This window comes from Dromaius novaehollandiae, chromosome 18 (assembly GCF_036370855.1).
Source record: "Dromaius novaehollandiae isolate bDroNov1 chromosome 18, bDroNov1.hap1, whole genome shotgun sequence".
NCBI classification, from domain to species: domain Eukaryota; kingdom Metazoa; phylum Chordata; class Aves; order Casuariiformes; family Dromaiidae; genus Dromaius; species Dromaius novaehollandiae.
Window position 1 is genome coordinate 7,652,871 of NC_088115.1, and position 19,337 is coordinate 7,672,207.

The 19,337-nt window shown below is 39.0% G+C and overlaps 1 protein-coding gene and 1 long non-coding RNA gene across 7 annotated transcripts in view; both read left to right on the forward strand.

Moving 5' to 3' along the window:
- TNRC6C (trinucleotide repeat containing adaptor 6C) overlaps window positions 1-19,337 on the forward strand; it is a 348,388-nt gene that overhangs the window by 275,465 nt on the left and 53,586 nt on the right. For all 5 annotated transcript variants that reach the window (XM_064522528.1, XM_064522530.1, XM_064522529.1 and 2 more), the window contains one exon: window positions 11,200-11,526. In XM_064522528.1, coding sequence (XP_064378598.1) covers window positions 11,200-11,526 — 327 coding nt within the window. The remainder of the gene's footprint in view (window positions 1-11,199; window positions 11,527-19,337) is intronic.
- Window positions 3,138-5,489, forward strand: LOC135330252 (uncharacterized). Of its 2 annotated transcripts, none has more exons than XR_010392137.1 (2): window positions 3,138-3,315; window positions 4,856-5,489. It is a non-coding gene; the product is annotated as an uncharacterized LOC135330252 (long non-coding RNA). The 2 variants fall into 2 exon arrangements; XR_010392136.1 differs by lacking the exon at window positions 3,138-3,315 and adding an exon at window positions 4,523-4,730.

Consider the following 19,337-nt stretch of genomic DNA (forward strand, 5'->3'; position numbering starts at 1 on the left):
GGCAAACCGGCTGGCAGCGGAGCTGAGGGACAAACTGAAATTTGGCAGTATTAAAGTTTGAGGTTAATCAGGAGCAAAACAAAGCGAATCTGGATAAGCATGGTTGAAGAAGAAAGATCATGTCCTAGATACCTCGCTTAAAACCTAGCAGGAGCTGAAGACAGTGCTCTGATAATCAACCTGAGAGAAAAGAGATTTCTGTGTAATGACGGAGGAAAATGGGTGAAGCTAATGAAAAGGCTTAGGAGCTCCAGTTCAGTTGCAGGATTGTAGAAAATAAGGCTAGAAAGGATCTTGAGAGGTCATCTACTCTGTCCTCTTGCCCCCAGACAAGATGGCCAAACCTGTATCATGTCTGCAAGTAATCCTTAATCATCCTTATTGTTAGAGATGTAAATCTTAATCTCCCTGGCTGCTATTTAAACCCAGTAAGTCTTGCCCTCTTCCCTGTGGGTATGGAACAAATTATTTCCTCCTCTTTCTTTGTGTTTTAGGGGGGGAGGGTTTTTTGGTGGTTTTTTTTTGCTGTGTGCACCCTGAGTCTTCCAGCCGGAGCTCCTCTTTCCCTTGCGTCTGCCCTGCAGTTCACGTTTGCAGCTCGCTGAGCGTTTCCTTTGTGCTCCTTCCAGGTGGTCCGTATCTCCCTGCAAGCGAAGCCGTCAACAATGGGAACAGTGTTTTAGTTAAGACTTTAAGATGCCAGACTGAAGTAGAAGGGTTGCTTTATAAGCCTCGGAGCTGGTTATTTATTCCATTACAATGCTTGTCTTCTTTCAACAGCCTGACCTTTTTACTTCTGTTCAGTTTGTGATCTGCTATAAACATTGCATCTTTTTCTGCAAAACTGCTGTGGGGTCACCCCTTCGCTATTTTGCATTTCATTCCTTCTGCCTAATAGCTTGACTCTCCTTATTGAATTGCAGTCCCTTTTTTTTCAGACCGCTTCTCTAGGTTATTGTCGCTGAATTCTGATCCTATCCTGCAGCAAACTTGCCACCCCCGGCTTGTTCCTCCACAGCTCGGTGTCATTTACAGATTTAATAAGGACATTCTCAAGTCCATCCGCCAGTTGTTAATGAAAATATTGAGCAGCGCAGGCTCAGATCAAACCTCTGTGGCATCTTTTTGAAATACACTTCCATTTTGACAGCAAGCCGTTGGTTCTCCCAGAGAATATTTCAACCAATTTTACATGCAGCTTACATTTGTTTGTGACAATATCAGGCAAGAATTTCATGTCAGAAACCTTTATGAAGTTAAGATATATATAGAGAGAGCTTTGGTTGATGATGGGACACCAAAAGGAAATGTGGGAAAAAAGACCGAGTTTCAGTTTGAATGAAGCAGATGGTTGGGTCTGAGTGGAGAGAGAAACAAACGAATTACCAGCGGTGATGGTTCGGCCATCTTTCTGGATATACTGTTCTAGGGACAAAACAGAGAGTTAGGCAGTGGATGAAGTCCTGAATGTTTCTGTATTTCAGGCTTTTGCATAGAGCCAGCAGTCCAGAAGGTAACACCTGTAACTAAATGAATTAGCAAAACAGAAGATGACGAGAAAAAAATTACAGGAGCCAACAAAGGACAGATCCAGGGAAGGCTTGGCTATGTCACACGTTTCTGATAAGGGAAGGTGAATGAAAATACTGAGTTCTAGCCCAGAAACACCACTAGAAGTCTCCGATGCTCTTACAGCTTAGTTTGTGAGGATGGAGATTAGGTTGAGAGGTTATTTGGATAGGGGCAGAGTGGTGAGGACAAGTGAGGCCAAAGGTGGGTTTATTAAGACAGGGTTGGAACGTATATACTGTCAGGAGAACCCAAAAGAGGCACCAAGAGATGAGGAAGGGAAGGAATGGTGTGAGCGTGGGTAGGGAAAGATGTTGGAAGAATGTGGAATTACCTGAAAAGGAGCGATTACTAGAAGAAAGCAGGTCATAAATTTTTGTGCTGGTGATTTAGAGCGGTTTCGTTTGCACAGCCTCCTGGTTTATGCAGAAATGTGTAAGGCTCTTTGATTGCAGGGACATTGTGCTTTGTTTTTCCATCAGCAGCTGAGGAGGAATCCATTTAAAATGAACTAATTCAAGCACTTCTATTCCTCCATTAGTCCATGATTTCTGATGCCATAATTTCTTTAATTTTTAGAATATTTTTCTGAAAGTTTTTTTTTTTAAGAGAATTTGGCAATCTTAACTTCTGTTTGGTACGGTGCAGAGTGATAGTTTTACAGACTCTTTACATAAGACCATGGAAGAATACTCTTAAATGAGTGAGTTGTACTGTGTATATATTTGGCCTGGTTTCCTGAGGAAATGAGGTTTATGAGCTTGGGTTGCGTTCCTATCTCAGTTTCCCCATTTAGCTTTCGAACCTTCTTGCCGATTTTGACCGAATTTGTAGGAGTTTTGGTGATACTGGATTCCAGCAGATTTCACTGAGAGGTGCAGCCGGGTGCAGGGCAGCGACTTAATCAGTGCCGTTCCTTCCCTTTCCCACCTATCTGCTGAGGTCTCGAGGCAAGTCCGTAATGTGAACTTAATGGTTATCTACTCCAATTAGTTTGCCAGCTGGCCAGTCAACCGACGTGGAGCTTTGAACAAGCCACAGTGCTGTTAATACCAATGTATGCTTAAGAAAAGACTGTTTAGTACTTCAGAAATTGCAAAGTACAACCAAATTGAATACTACTTTCAGCTTGCTCTATTATTTATATGATTCTAGCAGCATCAGGAGTAAAGATTAAAATAAAACCTTTACTTTGGAAGGAGTAATATGGAAGCCTCACTCTTGGGAAGATGATTTGTGGCTGACTTGTCACTGTGGGGCCCATAAGTTATTATGATATCCTCATAAAATATTGGTTTCCCACAGATGGTTGTAAAAATCTTTCTGGATGACATATTTTCAAAGGAGGTTTTCCAGCATCAAAATTAGGAATTAATTTTTGACTGAACTGAAATCCACTCAATAGATAACAAATAAATTTCAGTGTTTAATATGTATCAGTTTATGATGGGTAGTTATCTGCTAACTTCATGCAATGATCATATATCTGAATATAGTTTTAGCATAAATTATGCTTACATCTTGATGAAGCCTGTGAAATGTGTTCAGATGAACGGATCAGACTGCTACATTTGTCTGCAGAAAACGGGAGCTGCAGAGTGGGTTTTGAATTCATCTGTAGTAAAGATAACATGTCCTACCAAACCCAAAGCATTTAATTGTGGCTGGAGAGTGCCATCGGCCAAAGATTTAAAGACTCTTTGAGAACTACTCCCAAACAAGCAAGAAGGCCTTCCTTGGTAGCCGGTAGGTATATTTTCCAGGAAAAAAAAGCCTGTCTTTCGCAGAATCAGATTTTTAAAAGTGTTCTTTCTCCTGTTATTGTAAAAAACACTTTTGAAGTAGGATTTGGTTGTACACCGAGGCCCAGACGCACATTCGGAGCTGTGGTTCCTTTTTTTCCAGCGTTGTCCCCTCTGGCTGTGCTAACTGGGTATGCAGTGTGTAATAGTGACATTAATAACTTTTCAGTAGTTTTATTCCATTGCAGTTTAGGTACTGTATAAGCAGCGGCAAATATTAGAGAACTAAAGCTGCTTTCTGGAGGAGTGGGACTGGCTAAATGGCCACATCACACATAGACCATCACTCCTAAAGCAGAAATGGCTGGCGCAGGGGGGAAGGAACAGATAGCACTTCTTCGCATGCAACTTTTTTGCTCATCTCCTACCTCTGGGTCACACAAAATTGAGTTGCTGATGATAGTAGAGGAATCTGAACACTTGATATAAAGGTTTTCCATGAACTTTGCAGCTTGCTGTTAATTTGTCTTCTGACTTTGAATTTTCTGGCCCCCCCCCCCCCCCAAAAAAAATCAAGTTCTGTATCAAAGGTAAAAGTGAGAGAATTCTGTAGGGTAAATAGAAAAAGATAAGTTATGGTTTTAGAAGTTGGATGTTGAAAGAATAAGGAAAGGAGGCAGGAAACGTTGCAAAATTCAAGAGAAGGGAGGTGGAGAGGAAGCGTGCGGGAGGCAAAGCCGGGGGAGATGCCCCACGCTCAACTCCGAGGTGAAATGGAGGGGGTGGCCATAAAGTTAAACCAAGAAAAGGTTTTATATACCCTCGGTATTTAATAAATGGTATGTTCAGGGAATAGCACAAAATTGAAATATTTCTTTAAGTAAGTGGTGTTAAGGCCATAATAATACATATATTTTTGCTTTTAACCCTGACTTTTAGACTTTATTATCAAACTGCAACTACTGGTTATATGTTTAAAGCCCCATCATGAGGACTGTTACAGATTAATTTTGCAATTTGTTTTGGCTTTAGACTGTAACTTTTTATGCAGTACATATTTTGCTGGGGGTTTTTTGGGAGGGGGGAGAAGTTTATGTGCTTGGGGAAAGAGCAGAGGGGGAAATACACCCACTTTTGCATAGAAGCATTAAGAAGTATTAGGTTTTTATGTAATAGTTTACTGAAGCACCTTTACTTTTGCCAGTAGATGTCACTGTGGCTAGAAAATATCAGCGCTTAGTAGACAAAGGAGGTAATTTCCTAAATGAAAATTCATCCTTTGAAAGTGGGTTGGGGGGGGCCAACACTTTTTTTCCTAAAGGAAGATTTTATTCAGCAAATAAAAATGAATTTCCTGCTAATCGGGACATCTGTTTTTGCTATCTGCAATCCCGTGTATTTTCTCTTCAGCTGAGTTGGGTAAGTTCCCGTCTTTCCATGCGACTTCAGAGGGGTGCCTGGGCGTGAGTGCCAGCGCGCCGGTGTGTTTTAAAAGCGTTTGCTGTTTCGAGGTTGCTTTAACAAGCGCCGTTTCTCTTTTACAGCGCGTGTGTGTGAAGACCTGGGCACGGAGGAAGTGGCTTCATTAAGGTTGATTTGGAGGGGGGAGCAAGACGGGGAAAAAAAATTGCCCCTATGATTGGCTGGGAGAACAGCTCTGAATTATGGGATCCATCTGCTTCCTGTAATGAATTCATAAACCCATCAAACAATGACCTGAACGAATTGCTGCAGGAAAAAAAGAATAATAATAATACGCGGGCATGATATGCTTAACGCAGTGAGGCATCGGCGTTGTATAATCAGAAATTCTTCTCACATCCAGTACTTTGTAATGGAGCTGCTGTGTTTAATAGAAGCTGTAAATAAATCCTGTCACAGTAGCGGCCAAGCCTGCGTTTCGGGGTTTTAACCGTTTCTCCTCTGGAGCGCCTGTGTCGCTCCGGCTTTCGGAACGCAACTTTTGTGCAACTGAGTCTTCGGAAATGCGGAGAAATGTTAATGAGGTGAACGAAAGGGAAAAAGCTGCCGTAAATCAGTATTATGTGGCTTAGGCAGTTTCTTGCATTTATGCCTGTTCTTGCCTTATGTTATAGAAATGTGCTTAAATGCTATTGTTGTAATTGAAATCTGTTCGACTGATCCTATTCATTATATTAATAAAATCCACCTACAATTGCTCGTAACACTTTTTATGCAGTTGGGATTCCCGAGATTGTAATCATCAAAAAGCATATGGAGTAATTATTGGATTTGTTTGGGTAAAATTGGATTAAGAAGTTTAGATACCATTAAGTACCGATAATTATTACAAGCAAGCTCATTGTTTGGTGTATGTGCAGTTGTGGGAATGGGGAATAAGCAGATAGCCATCACAAACGTCTCAAGAACAAGCTGTATCAAGGCTTTTATTTTCACATGTCTTGAATTGCATTTTTACAAAATGCTGTTTACAGATTTTTGCTTTAGCTCTTTCACCATGTGTTTGCGGTAGTTATGAAAGTCATATCGCATTAAACGTTAATTAAAATATGGGGGCATGGGGGTATTTTCAGGTTGTAAAACTTAGCAATAAAGGCTGAATTTTGACCTCTGGATTTCAAGAGGCTGCTGCCCAAATAGCGTTAGCCATGGCCATGTATTACTTTCCAGTGAAAGGCTGGAGAGGCTGCTCCTTCAGGGACTGGCATGGTCTTTATAGAGCGGCAGGTTGGCCCTGGGGGTTGATTAAACGTATAGCGCACTGTGCTGCGGTCTGCTGGTCTGCCTGCCCTGGCCGCGGGCGCTGCCATGCTGCCCGCAAAAGCCTGCGGTCCGGTCTGCTTTTAGCCTACGGTTTGCTAAAATATTAGGTCTTTGTATGTCGTGCCTTTTGCAAAGGGTAGCCGCACCTCCAAATGCATCTGTTGTATCAGAGGGGATGTCTCAAAGGTCTAGGGAGAAGTCGTGAGAGTCGGCGTTGTGTGGCAATTAATGATCACAAAATTGAACGTGGACGCTTTGGGCATCAAGTGTTTCTCGCAGCACGTACCAAATCACAGCTGCTGCTTGGACGATGCTGAAGACAACTTCAGTAAAACCCTCCTCACCTGTTTGTTAAAGAATAAGGTACATACTATATTGTTTTTGTAACAAATATACTCCAAATGTTATTAGTGTGTTTGAATGCTAGATTATACCCAGATATGAAGCTAATTTGGGAATTAAGCCCGTTGCTGTGGTGTTGATGCTTTTTGCTTGTGTCCTACGGATGGTGCAAGCAAATGGTTATTTTCCAGCTACCGTGAATGTACACATGGTATTCTTGCAAGAGCTTCTTCTGTTTTACTAATTTCAAAGAGATTTTGGTGTACCAGATAGAAAAACACTTTGATATGTTGATTAGAAGAAAAATCAGTATTATTAATATACAGAAATATCTTAATTCTACAATGCAGCATTTTTGATATTTTGATTTTCTTTGTTCAGTTCTCTCATGTATGATTCAGATATTTACAAGAAAATATTATTTCTTGGTCTGAAATTAGGTTTCTCTAGCCACATCTTTGTGGTAAAACTGCTTTGCTCTTTACATTAAAGCAAAAAATGGCATGTATTCTATGACTTAGATTAGTGGTTTTTTATATATATATACACATATACACATATACATAGATATATAAAAATAGTGTATATATAAAAAGTATATAGTGTATATATATGCTATTTGGAAGTATCATCTGTTATTATTTTATATATAATACTGAGACTATAATGCTTTTAAAACACTACCTTGCTATTTCAAATTATGTTTCCAAGAAATACATTTCAAATATGTTACAAAAACTCAGGGACAGAGAAATACCTGATCTGTGTTGCTGTTATGCCAGTTAATGGCTTTAATTCTCATACCTCTTTTCAACTCCATGGCCAAATCATGTTTTCGTTTAAGGATGTCCTCTTCCAAGCCACTTCCAACTTTTTTTTTTTTCCTTAAGGGAAGATGCTCAAGACTGTGCTGTGGTTTCACCAGCTGCCTGCTCCTACCTGGCTCCTTTGCCTCCCCTTCCCTCGTGCTCCCTCCAGTACACCAGCACGAGCGTGTGCGTGGCTGTGCCGCTGTCTGATTTGGAGAAACCTCCCGGCCAAACTGGTTATTTCCTTTTGGCAGACCAAACCAGATCCTCGGAGCTCTGTCTGGATCTCGTGGCCACAGGCAGATCACAGACAGTTTGAATTTTTTTCAGAAGTACTAAATAATTGAAATTTCAGAGTAGGTAAATGTTTACAGCTCTGCCTTAGGAAAAAGATCAAGTTCTCTTCATTCTCCTATTTCTGCTTTGCATCTCCCAAATGAAATGGGAATATTCAGTTTACTTGGTTCAAAAAGATAAAAATAATGATACTATAGCAACTGTACTTTTGATTTGCCAAAAGGAATAAAACTTAGCAGGAACTGGCTTTTGATACCAAATTAAGTTTAGAAAACAGACATTTAGATATGGATCCTGAGCTTACCCAGGTATAAGGTGGTTCAGACTTCTCAAAATGGGAGTGACAGGTGGCAATGGCCTAAGCCTATGTTTTCTGCATAGTATATCTGATACTTGCCTGCGCATCCTATATTGCAAACAAGTAGCAGCGATGCATTTCCCGATGGCACTCTGTGCAGAAAAAACTTGAGAGAGATTCATTTCCTGAGGGATTGCTGTTTAAGGAGAGGATCAGCTTAATTTACAGGATATGCTATAATTTTTAAAGACCAGGCGAAATGGTAAAGTCAACAGTACTGTGGAAAAAAAAGCCATTAAAACTAAATAATATCTTCGATTATGTGGATGATAGAATTGTTTATATTGTGGAAACAAAATAATTTTCAGTTATACGTTGTATTCTGCATTTCGTAAAGTTTTTAATCTATATTTTAACTGGGAGAGTTAGAATACGCCATTGATGTTTCCAAGGCTGGTACTGTGTTTTGCAAAGGCGAAGGGGGTTTTCTTCCCTGCTCTCAAGATGTTGCTGGTACTTTTTAGGTTTTTATATTCCAGGTTAGTTTTTTATTACAGAAATAAACCTAGGTAAAATTGTTCAGGCTTCCAAGATAAAAGTTGAATTTATTGTTGAAAGTTTGGGAGGAGCTGATGCTTGCCGTCGAACTCAGCATATTTTTACCGCTCGAGGTACCTGCTCGCTTTGAAGCCGTCCCCAGGACTACGTGCCCCGTCTGCCATTCCCGTTGCAGGAGTGGGTTGGTTTTGTGAGCAGGCCAAAGCCTGCAGAGAGGCCACCAGTGCTGTCTCCAGCTAATACGTATCGCCATATGAGACGTGATTTGGCCATTTCTGAACGTTTCTGTGCTGTCCCTCCAGGAAGCCCCAGGGGTGTCCGTTGGGGCAGGGTAAGGAGCTCCAGCAGGGGACTGGAGGAACTGGGCCCATTTCATGGCCAACATCTCTGTGCCAGGCTGCGCTGGCAAATCTGCTGCAGACCGGGGTGACTTTGGCCTTATTATTTCAGACAAGATTAGTTTGTGGCATACCACATGTCTGGAGCGCGTCTTTGAAGATTTAGCTATCTTGAAACACTTGATATAAAGGTTTAGGTGAAGACCACGAGGGAACAGAAGCCTTGTGTGGTGGCTGCATGAGCTGGTGGAGCAGGACCTTGTTTTCTGAGAGGTCATTGGAAACGTGAAGATTGAATTAGGGTTTTATGGTTTCATGCATTTTGTCCAGGGAGAGAATAACCAGAAATTATCCTCTTTTAAAACTTAATGCTATGTTAACTTAGCTGATGTTTATTGGACGTGGTATTTCATCCTGGTAGTAAAGAAGAGGCTAAAACTATGGAAGGGAGCAGTCAGGACAATTTAATGTGTTTAAGAGTTTTAGACTTGAAAGATTCAAGAAAAGCACATGTTGGTCTGGTGTTGAAATGCTGACGTACAAATAACTGTGTAATTTATTTCTGTGCAATGTAAACTCTAGTCACAAATATCTCTCTTCTGTGCATATCTCTTATCCTATAGACTATTCAATATATTTATTAAATAAGAGAGAAAGTAAGATTTATGGAAGTTTCCTTTCTGTGATACTGCGACCTGGCTGGTTTGGTACCTGGAAAGTACGTGCTCTGCATATACTGGGGATTTAGTACCTCTCCTTCAAGGACCAAATTCTTTTTCTTATTAAAAATAGTGCTGATAATGATTAAAATAAAGTTTGTATTGCACATCTTTGAATCCATTTTGCAGCTTAAATTGAGTGCTGTTTATTGCAGATGAGAAAGTTTTCCTTCAGTCATCTGTGATGCATGGAAAAATAAGTGTGTAGGCTATTTTTTGTCCTCATGCCCATTTTTTGGTGTTCTGCCAAATATGTAGCTTTAATATGAAACTGAAATGCGGTTTGCTTTTTTTGGTTACTACATCTCAGTATCTGTTTAGAAACGAGAAGTGTTTTGCAGAGAAACAGTATTATGTAACTTTTCAAAAATGCTGTAATGATTCTTATGATAAAAAAACTTGACATTTTTTTGGTAAGACACTGGATTAAAAAAAGTCCTGAAAAAATAGGCTTGTCATGGTAGAAGAGTTGTGCAAGGTCATCCACTGTTTACTGTCAAAGGAACTAATTGTGATCAGAATTTTAATTATAACTTTTTAAAACATAGGCCCCATATCTTTAAAGTCCTTTAAAACTTTGTGTTGAATAAGTTACCTGCAAGCATAATTTGTTTTTTAAACCCAATATATGGAACATATTTGGGCATCAATACATGTACAAAGTATTTGCATATATATCTAAATCTACAGATTGGGTAAAGCAGAACTAAAGAAAACTAATCTTTATTTGAAATCTTTCCTTATAACTTTTCCTTATCTAAAAACTTTTTTTCTCCCTAATACATGCTCCTTTTCACTTTAAGTCATTTTTCTCAAATTCTAATTTCACAGCATGCTACTTTCTCAGTGCCTTACTCTAACTCTTAAAGTTTTAAAAAATTCTGTACTCTGCCACTGTTTCCTATTTAGTAATTAATTTCTCTGCATGTTATTTGAAAATAACAAAAATTATTTCTAGCCTAGCCATCCCTTTATTTATGGGGCTTTTTATTTATAGTCTTAGGATAAGTGTTGTTAGACATCTTGCTTTGGCTACAACCCAAGAAGTCTTGGGAACGCTGGAACAGAAAGCATCTGAGAAGTGTTTCCATTCACTCTGTCATAGCATTAATAGGAAATTGGTGTTTTATCTTTCTTCTTAGGGCTGTGCTTTCCTAAATTGTATTTAATATGAGCACACAGACACGTATATGTCTGCATTAATAAACTGCAGTTAGAGAATGGTTGCCACTTGCAGCTCGACATGACTGTAGCCACGCATCTCTGGACCGGTGGGACCTTAGGCTTTGTCCTCCGCCCTCTTTCGATACCCTGGGAGCGTTGTGTTCCCGGTCGACAGCTTCCCCGTTGCCTGTCGTTGTACGTGCTGCTGACGGTGAGGATGCGGTGTGACAGGCAGAGGGTGCATGGGATGAGACGGGTTGCTCTTTGCACGGTTCAGGAGGAGGCTCGGGAGCAAGTTGGTGCGTAGGTCTTCATCAGCTGTACTCCAGTATGTAATTTCTCCATCAGTACAAGATCAGTGATTTTAGCCACAGATTTCAAAGTTGTTATATAAAATGTTTCAGGAGGCTACGTATATTATAAACTAGCTCTGAGTTTTCTTGTTGAAATATTTCTAGTTTGAACGGACTTTCTATGTTTCTATATTCTTTGTTTGCCAGTGTTGTTCGAGAGATGAGAAAACACTGTCCCTTTGCTCAGTTACGGAAGAAAAAACCTTTTAAATTATTTCTTTCTAATACTAAAACTTTTTTTTTCTTTTGGTTTTGTCTTACCTAGTGCCAGAACCTATTAAGACCAGTTTAAGCCAGCCCCAACCTGCCGGTAGCGGTACCAGTACTTCCACCAGCACTATTACCAACAGCAGCAATGGCAAGCGGGCACCCGCGAGCGGGCAGCAGCCGGCTGCCTCCCGCTACCTGCCTCGAGAGGTGCCTCCGCGCTTCCGCCAGCAAGAACAGAAGCAGCTCTTAAAGAGGGGTCAGCCGCTGCCCGCGGGGACGCTCGCTGCCACCAGCCCGGCACAAGGGCCTGGGCAAGCAGGGGCGAGTCCTCCTCCGCAGCCGGGAGCCGGCGGACAGCATCATCCCAGTAAGACCCAAACAGGTAAGAACTGGAAGCCACCGGCGCGTCGAGCCCCTCCTCCGTGGAATCGCGCCTTTTGCCGGCAGCGCTGCCCCTGCAAAAAATGCAGGGGATGTTAAGGGTTGGCTTAACATGGCCAGATTTGAAGTGAAGTGTGTGCTGCCGCTCTGTTTCCTAGTGTAAAAATGAATATAATGGGTCATTCCCACGCTCCAGGTAAAGTTTTTCCTATTCATTTAGATCCATGGGGTCTATTTCCAGATTTTTTTTCTGTTTCTTTGGTAGTTACAGTGGCTGTTACCTTCAAGTAAAATCAGTATTTCCTTACGGATCATTCTTTCAGAAATAACGCTGATTTGGGTATTTCCAAATCTTTGGCTGTCTTTTTTTGCAATGTTAATGTTCTTTAAAGAGTGCTTTGCATAAAACTGTGTGTAAATCAAAAATGTGAACTTTGCCTATGTTGTGCTGTGACACTTTTGTACCTGTAGGTGCTCATGCTGTCAACTGTTATTCTCGGGTTAGGAAAATAATATTTTGGGAAAAGTAGTTCAGTATCTTAGGCCTTTCTGCCACTTCATTCTGTCCCTTTCAGATGGAAGCAGCAACTCATCTTTTGGCTTTTGGAAACAGCATATGGAGGAATAAGTGTCCCAGCTACCTTTCTTCTGTAGCTGCTAATGAGCAAATAGGAAACAGCTCTCTTTTCGTTTGCCCTTCTGTGCCAGAGATCTTGTAACTTTTATTTTTATGGTGGAGATCAATCTAGTCAGTAACTGGTATATATCACCTTATTCATCCCTGGCTGGATATTATATATGTACCATGTTAGGGAAAGAAAGGAGCTTTCTCAGGTACAGTTTTCTGTGATAGAAAACGTGATCTGAAGTAAGTCAAAGTTTTGTGGGTTTTTTGGATATTTTGAATGTTAGTAATGTCTGTGTGATTTCCAGGGTTGCTCATTATCACTCGTTAGCACTGTCAGACCAAAAAATTTTGATCTGAACTGCCTGCAGTTTTTCCCCTTTGGACATAAGTGAATCTTTTGCTAATTTTGCTATAGTTTCTGCTTGTGACACTGAACTCCAACAGGTGAAAACCCCAGAGTAAGCACAGAAGAGAGTTACTGCAGAATTACTAAATTTATTGCAGGTAGTGAATTATTTGGCATGGTCCTTAAATGTTTTAATTGGATAAGAAAATCAGCTGTCTTTCAGAAATTACAGCTTTTATGGCTATCAGGACACGTTTGAAAATATGATTGAAGTACTCCCCGAAAACACAAATCCAGAAAGGCAAAATAACACTTAAATAAATATACTATTGTTTTAAGAATTTTATTTGAGGAGAGGAATTTTATAATACTGTGTTTTCAAGCCCTCAGCTTTGGTGGCATTGGAAGTAGTCTACTGCTACCAAATAGAGTAGCGTTCACATCCCCTTCTTCACAAATCACAGTTCAGCAGGGAAGGCAGCTGGCATTTACAGCTTCTTTTTGATACGGAGATATTTGTTAACTATCAGACTAATATTCTATATAAGATATTGGTATTTAAATGTTTATTATTAGTGTGTTTTCAGAAATGGTATGTAATTATGTGTTAGAGACAGGATGTCCAACTCAAGCGGCTCAGGCTGGCTGTTACTCTAAGCAGCAGTACAAGCATATCCTAAACATCTTTGTCTGATCTTGAAGAAACATACTGTAAATCATAAAGCGAAGTTCAGCATAAATGACAGCATAATCCATAAAAGAACTTAGCTTACAAGAATGTGATACTGGCTGTCTGACTTTCATCATCTTCTCAGATGTGTAGTACCTTGAGGTTTTAGACTTCTCTCTTCCTGACTCCTTTTTTTAACTTATTATATCAAATAAGCATTTGTTTCTATGGTATTTCAGCCTGGCAACTGTCATCAGATGTTTTTCACTGCTGAATTGGTTCGTTTTCTTACTCTTTTGCTACTTTTCTGTCACTGTTGGAAAAACTCAGAATATGGTAGAAATGGGAGGAGTGTAGCAGCTTTTTGGCTTCATATTATGGTCCATACCGTGCAAAACAAGTTAACCCACATCTAATTTGTTATAAAAGCATTTATGTAAAGCATTGGCTTGTTTCTGTCGGATTGCAATTATTGCACAGTCAAAATTGTCAGGTTCTTGTTTATGCAAGGTCAAAACGAAAGCTGTACAGGGGCACCTGGAGATCTGTATAGCAGTTCTTGGGGTATGGAAGAGATTCTTGGACAAGCTAAATGCTTGGCTACTTTTTTCATCTGCTGACAGCAAGAAACTGTGTTTTGAGGCTTAAATGGTTGTATCTTCCTCATAGAAGGAATCTGCTGAATAGTAGAGCTCATTTGTTTCTCTTTCCAGCAGGTGGAGCATCAGTTCCTTTACTAGCTAAGAGCAGTTAAAGGAGAAAAACATCTATCTAGCTCGGTTTATAACCACAGCAGCTGTGCACCTGGCTGCTTTGTGCAGTTGAGAGAGGAGTATGGCGTATCTCCCTCCTGAGAGACCTTTGCAGCCGCGAAATACATATGTTGTCAATCTTATTCTTCAAAATTGATCTCTCATACTGCTTTCCGCTTCACCTCAATGCGCATAAAGATCAAGGAAGAAAGAAGAGTATCCAGGGAAGGCCCAAACCTTTTCAGCCGTTATGATTTAAGTAACTGTTAACCTCAGAGAGAATTTCTGTCTTCCAAGGGCACCTAAGAGCCTTCCTTTTTTTTTCTTCTTTTTTTAGACACCTCTGTAGTGATAGGAGCAGATGTGACTTGCAGGCACATAGCGTTCTCACCCCACACCTCGGTTTCTTTCCATAGAGCAGTACGTATCTCTCCTGAGATGTGTAGATTCAAAGTCCTGAAAACCTCCAGCACTTAAGCTATGAATTTTTGATGAAATTTATTTCAAACTAGTTCATATTTTTATGACTATGAAAATAAGATTTTTTTTTTTTTTGTGAGGATTCTGAGTGAGCAATATTTTGCCAGGAGGAAACTTTTCTGCTTCCTCATTTTATTGCCATTAAGGACTATATTCCTTTCAATATATGTCTTTGGCTCTCTGCATGTTTCATTTACTAAAAAGCCATTGTTAAAGGTTCTCCAGGGAAGTGAAGTAAAGGGAAGGAACAATATAATTGAACAATTTGATCCATATGTGTACCTTGAAAGCTAACTCGAGAGTAAATTGGGGGCTCACTAGATACCGTATGATTTTAAACACATTTTGAACCCCCCATTTTAAGAAGCAGCATGGCTGAATATGTCTCTGCAATACATTCTAATTTTGGTCTGTTCATGTATGTTCACATAAAATCATGTATTTTTGTGTATATAGTGCAGTGTTAAACTGAGAAGAGCAAGAAACCACTTATGAATGTTGTCATGGCCTAGCACACCTCAACATTAAGAAAGGCGTTTGTATTAGTTGTCCAGAAGAATGAGTGCAGGAACCAGATGCACATATAAACAAGTATTGTGTCTGTCTAAGCAGCATCTGCAGTGTAGCAGAGCAATTGCTCCATGAATGTTATTCCCATTAAAACTATCTGAGGTTTAGACATAGTGAATAATGTATCTTTTCTGGGGGCTTTCTCACTCTCTGATAGTCCGATTGCTTAGCCAGAGTTTGTTGGACCCATGCTGGGTTCTCTCCAAGCAAGTTTCCATATGTGACTCCTTTGCACACATGATGAGCAGCGATAGCTTTGTTTCGATGGATGACTTGGTATGAATCAAAGAGCAGGATCATCGTAAATGAGCATCTCGCATCCAGAAGGGTTGCTTTTTAATTGTCACATAGGAATGTAGGAACATAGTTAACTTCAAGTCATACAACCACTTCATGCCCAGGACCTATGTGTAACCATCCAGGTGGTTACAAGGAAGGCTGTTAGAGAGACATTGCCAGCCTCTTCGCTGTAAAAATCTCACTACTGTATCTCTTTATTCTCTTATCATCAGTCTTTGTTATCTCCTGCCTTGGCCTATCCAAAACACTTATCAGAACTCTAAATGCAGTGTCATGAATTAAAAAGGATGTTCTGCCAATGTAAGGAAAGTAAGAATTAATGACCTCTAACGTATTCTTTCTCAGACTTTATCATTTGGAAATATCAGTGAAGTGGATTAGAGTAGTGATTTTTTTGTTTCTGTCTTAAGGTAATCTATAAAACATGAACTAGAGTAACAGTCAGGAGTAGAAAATACAATTTTTCAAACTGCATAAAATGGAAATCTTTTAGCAATCTTATCCTTTGAAATAATCTTTTATTTATTGGTAACTATTATGAAATTAATTTCTGTAGTACTTTAGAGCATTTTCTGTAGAATTGTCATTTGTCCAGCACTTCAGTCTTGAGCTGCGTAGCCTCTTGACACACGAAGCCCTTCTGTATTCCTTTTCATTCTCCATTTTCTCACCTAACGCCAAGGTATGTGGCAAATAGTTAACTTGGCTCCTTGACGCGAGGCGTTGCTGGAATGCTTCTCTTGCCATGGGATCTGAAAGAATTAAGTTAATTTCTGAAAACTACCATAGGAGAGCAAAAATAACAAGTAATGTTTTCTCATTTGTTTCTTTATGAAGTTTGTCTAGTAGTCTCCAGGCAACCACTGTGTGTTTGATGGTTTTAAGAACAAAGATCAGAAGAAGTAATCAGTTTTTCTTGAAGATGCCTCTCGCTTTTCTGCAATTCAGCAGTGTGAAACCAACATCCATCAACTCCGAAGAAACGTACCATGTCCTGCAGGAGTTAGCAGGGAATTTCTGCACTTTATTTGTATGGCGAGTAGAATATTTTGTGAAACTGATCAGTAACATATGTTTCCAAAGCCTAAAAAGAAATGAAAGCAAGTAATTAATGCAGTAGTCAAAATAATGTAGAGCACACAATCATTGTGGAAGCTGAAGAGTTGTTACACTTTTAATCTGCTGTGTCTGATGTTTTCTAGGAATTGAGGATTTTACAGCAGCTACAGAGATGTTATTTTCCTGCTGTGGGCTAATGCTAGGTTGTGCGCTGAACTTTTTTCTCTTTTTCTATGAAGCCGGAAGTTTTAGTCTGTGTTTCAGAATTTCATTGGCTGCAATTTGTGTATTCATGGTTGTGGCATGTTACGTGTGTTTCCAAGTAAATGTTCTGGGCAGTTAAGTTGCTAAGTGCCATTATGTAGCATGTTCATGCCTCTTATAATAAGTACATTAGTATTAACTTTGTTTTGGAGAATTTTCTGGGAAGCAAGATAAAAAACCTTACTGTTTAAAATCATCTTGTAATATGTTTCCTCCTGCTGTACTCTGTCTAACTTCCTACCCTTTGACTGCGTTCTACCTCAGGTTTCCTTCTAATAGAGTCGTTTTATACGGTTGTAAAGACAAACTGGGAGAAAAGTTTGCAGGGAGAGATAATATCTCTTCTAAAACCAGTTAATACAGTTGGAAAATGCAGAAGAGCTTTGACAAACAGATATTTCATCAGGTCTAACAAAGCAGTAGTGACCTTCAAGCTAAATGCATGTTTGAACAATTGCTCATAGTTTAGCTTATTCTGCACAGCGATGGCTGTAGGTAAGGCGTGCATATGCAAACAAGCTTGTGAGGCATGTGGATAGAGTCTCATTTCAAGAGTTTGCAAAAATTGCATTTCACTTTTCCTTTGGGTCCTTCATAAACACACTCTTTTATCTGTAATTATTAAAATGTTAAGCACTATTTAAGTATAAATTAGACATTAGAAAGATAGTATATTTGTTCATATTGTTTGCATACTTTCTATATATAGCATTTTCCCACTGCACTGTGGTCAGGTTTTTTAATGTCCATTTTATGCATATGGAAGTACCATTTTGTTTGTTTTCAAAATGGGAATCACTTCTAAATCTAAATCACTAATCCAAATCAGTTCTAATATCTTGAATTCTTTTAGAAAGGTGAAAAAACTTTGAAATGAGAGATGTAAAGCAGTATTCAGGATAAGCAGTAATACACATAGAGAAGCATTCTGGATTTCAAAATATTTTATACACCTGGACTTTCAGTAGTTGTTATATAGCTGTGCTGCAAGGCTACAGTTTTGTACACGACAGGTTGAATGCATTTATATTTTTCTTTGGAAGTCAGCTCTGCATGAATTAATATTTAGATAAAGTAAGGGTTTTCACAGGAATAAGATAAAATTATATCCGTGTTGTGTATGTATTGAGTTTTGAAACAGGTTCTCTCTCTGCTAATAATGAAATACCATCTTCTCTTGGTTACTTATACAATAAATAGTGTAACTGGATGGAAAAAAAAAAAAAACAAACCCTTATTGACCATGAACTTGGAATAGCAACCATGTAGCTTGATCCTGGTGTAATTTAAATATGAAACTGGAGAACTAAGCAGTTTTCAGAAAGGTGGTGGAAGTAATGTTGTAGTATGAGAGAGATATTCTTTTATATGTTGCTCTAATATTTTATGGAGGAAAATGAGTAGTTGAAAATGTACTCCATGTACTGTATTAACACTAAATTAAATATGTTTGTATTTAAGTAATGTAAGGATTCTTAAAAACTTCTATGTAGCCTAAAATATTTATCTGATTCTGGTTGGTTATATCTTTCTTAGTTTTAATTTTAGGCAAGCTAATGAGTAACATGAGTAAAACACAGGAGGAAAACTTTTCTGCAGTTTCTCTGACAGAAGCACAAATTTTATAAATTGTTGAGATCCACCTATGATTTTTACGTGAACAGTGTTTTCTTGAAAAAAAATTTTAAAAAATCTAAGGAAGCAATAAAATACTCAGAAACCAGAAATGAAGTGTAAACATTGTGCTGTTTATAAGCTGACATTCTCTTTTAATACTAGCTATAATCATACTTAATGAAGAGTCTCTAAAATTGATCTCCTGCTGGAATCAAATAAAAGTTTATCTATTAGTCATCCAAATGAGCAAATACCAGTTATAGACTAAGGATTTCGATATAGCAGAGTGGTACATTTTTTCCCTTTTTTTTTTATTCTAAGTGTATTACATAATGCCTTGAAGACGTGCAATATTATGTAATGGCTGTTGATCCTGAATGAAGGAACTCGCATGTTGGTGGGCTAAATAGCAGAATCGGCTATTTCTACTACTTATGCAAAAGTCAGATAACCATATATAGCAAATATATGGTGCTTAGCTGCAATAAAACTCCCAACAGCTGTTAGTTTTTACATCATTTGACAAGATGTGGGCCATAATTTGCGTAGCAGTTCAATGTGCATCTTATTGCTATACACAAGTTTTCTGCAGTGTGGCTAAGTAAAAGTTCTCCTGTTAGTGGGATCAAATTTGATGTTATGCCATTAGTTAAAAAAAAAAAAAAAGTGAATTACTAATATTTTGTTTTGATTAACCTTTTTGCCAGTAGTCTCATTGAGTTATCATTGCAACAGGATGTTCAAGTGCCACCGGAGGTTACATGGATGGTGATTATGTTTCTTCTGCTTTTTTTTTTTTTCCACAGGGCTTTTTAGAGTTTGGTAGTGATTGTTGTCCAACCCATGCCCCCAGAAATCAGGTGGTGTTATCAAAGTCGCTAGTGGCAGATACAGGTTTAGACAAAAGGAAGTTAGAAGGCTTGGTCGCAAGGAACAAAATACAACAGTTAACACGAAGGTGAGAGCTAGCCAGTAGATACTGTCTGGAATGTACTCCTAAGTGATCCACATTTTCTGAGACATATTGCAATGAGAGAAGTCTTTGGGATGTAAGTCTTGGCTAATAAAGGTATTTTTCTCCCCTGTAAATATTCAAATGTTCCACATCATGTTTTGAATATAGATA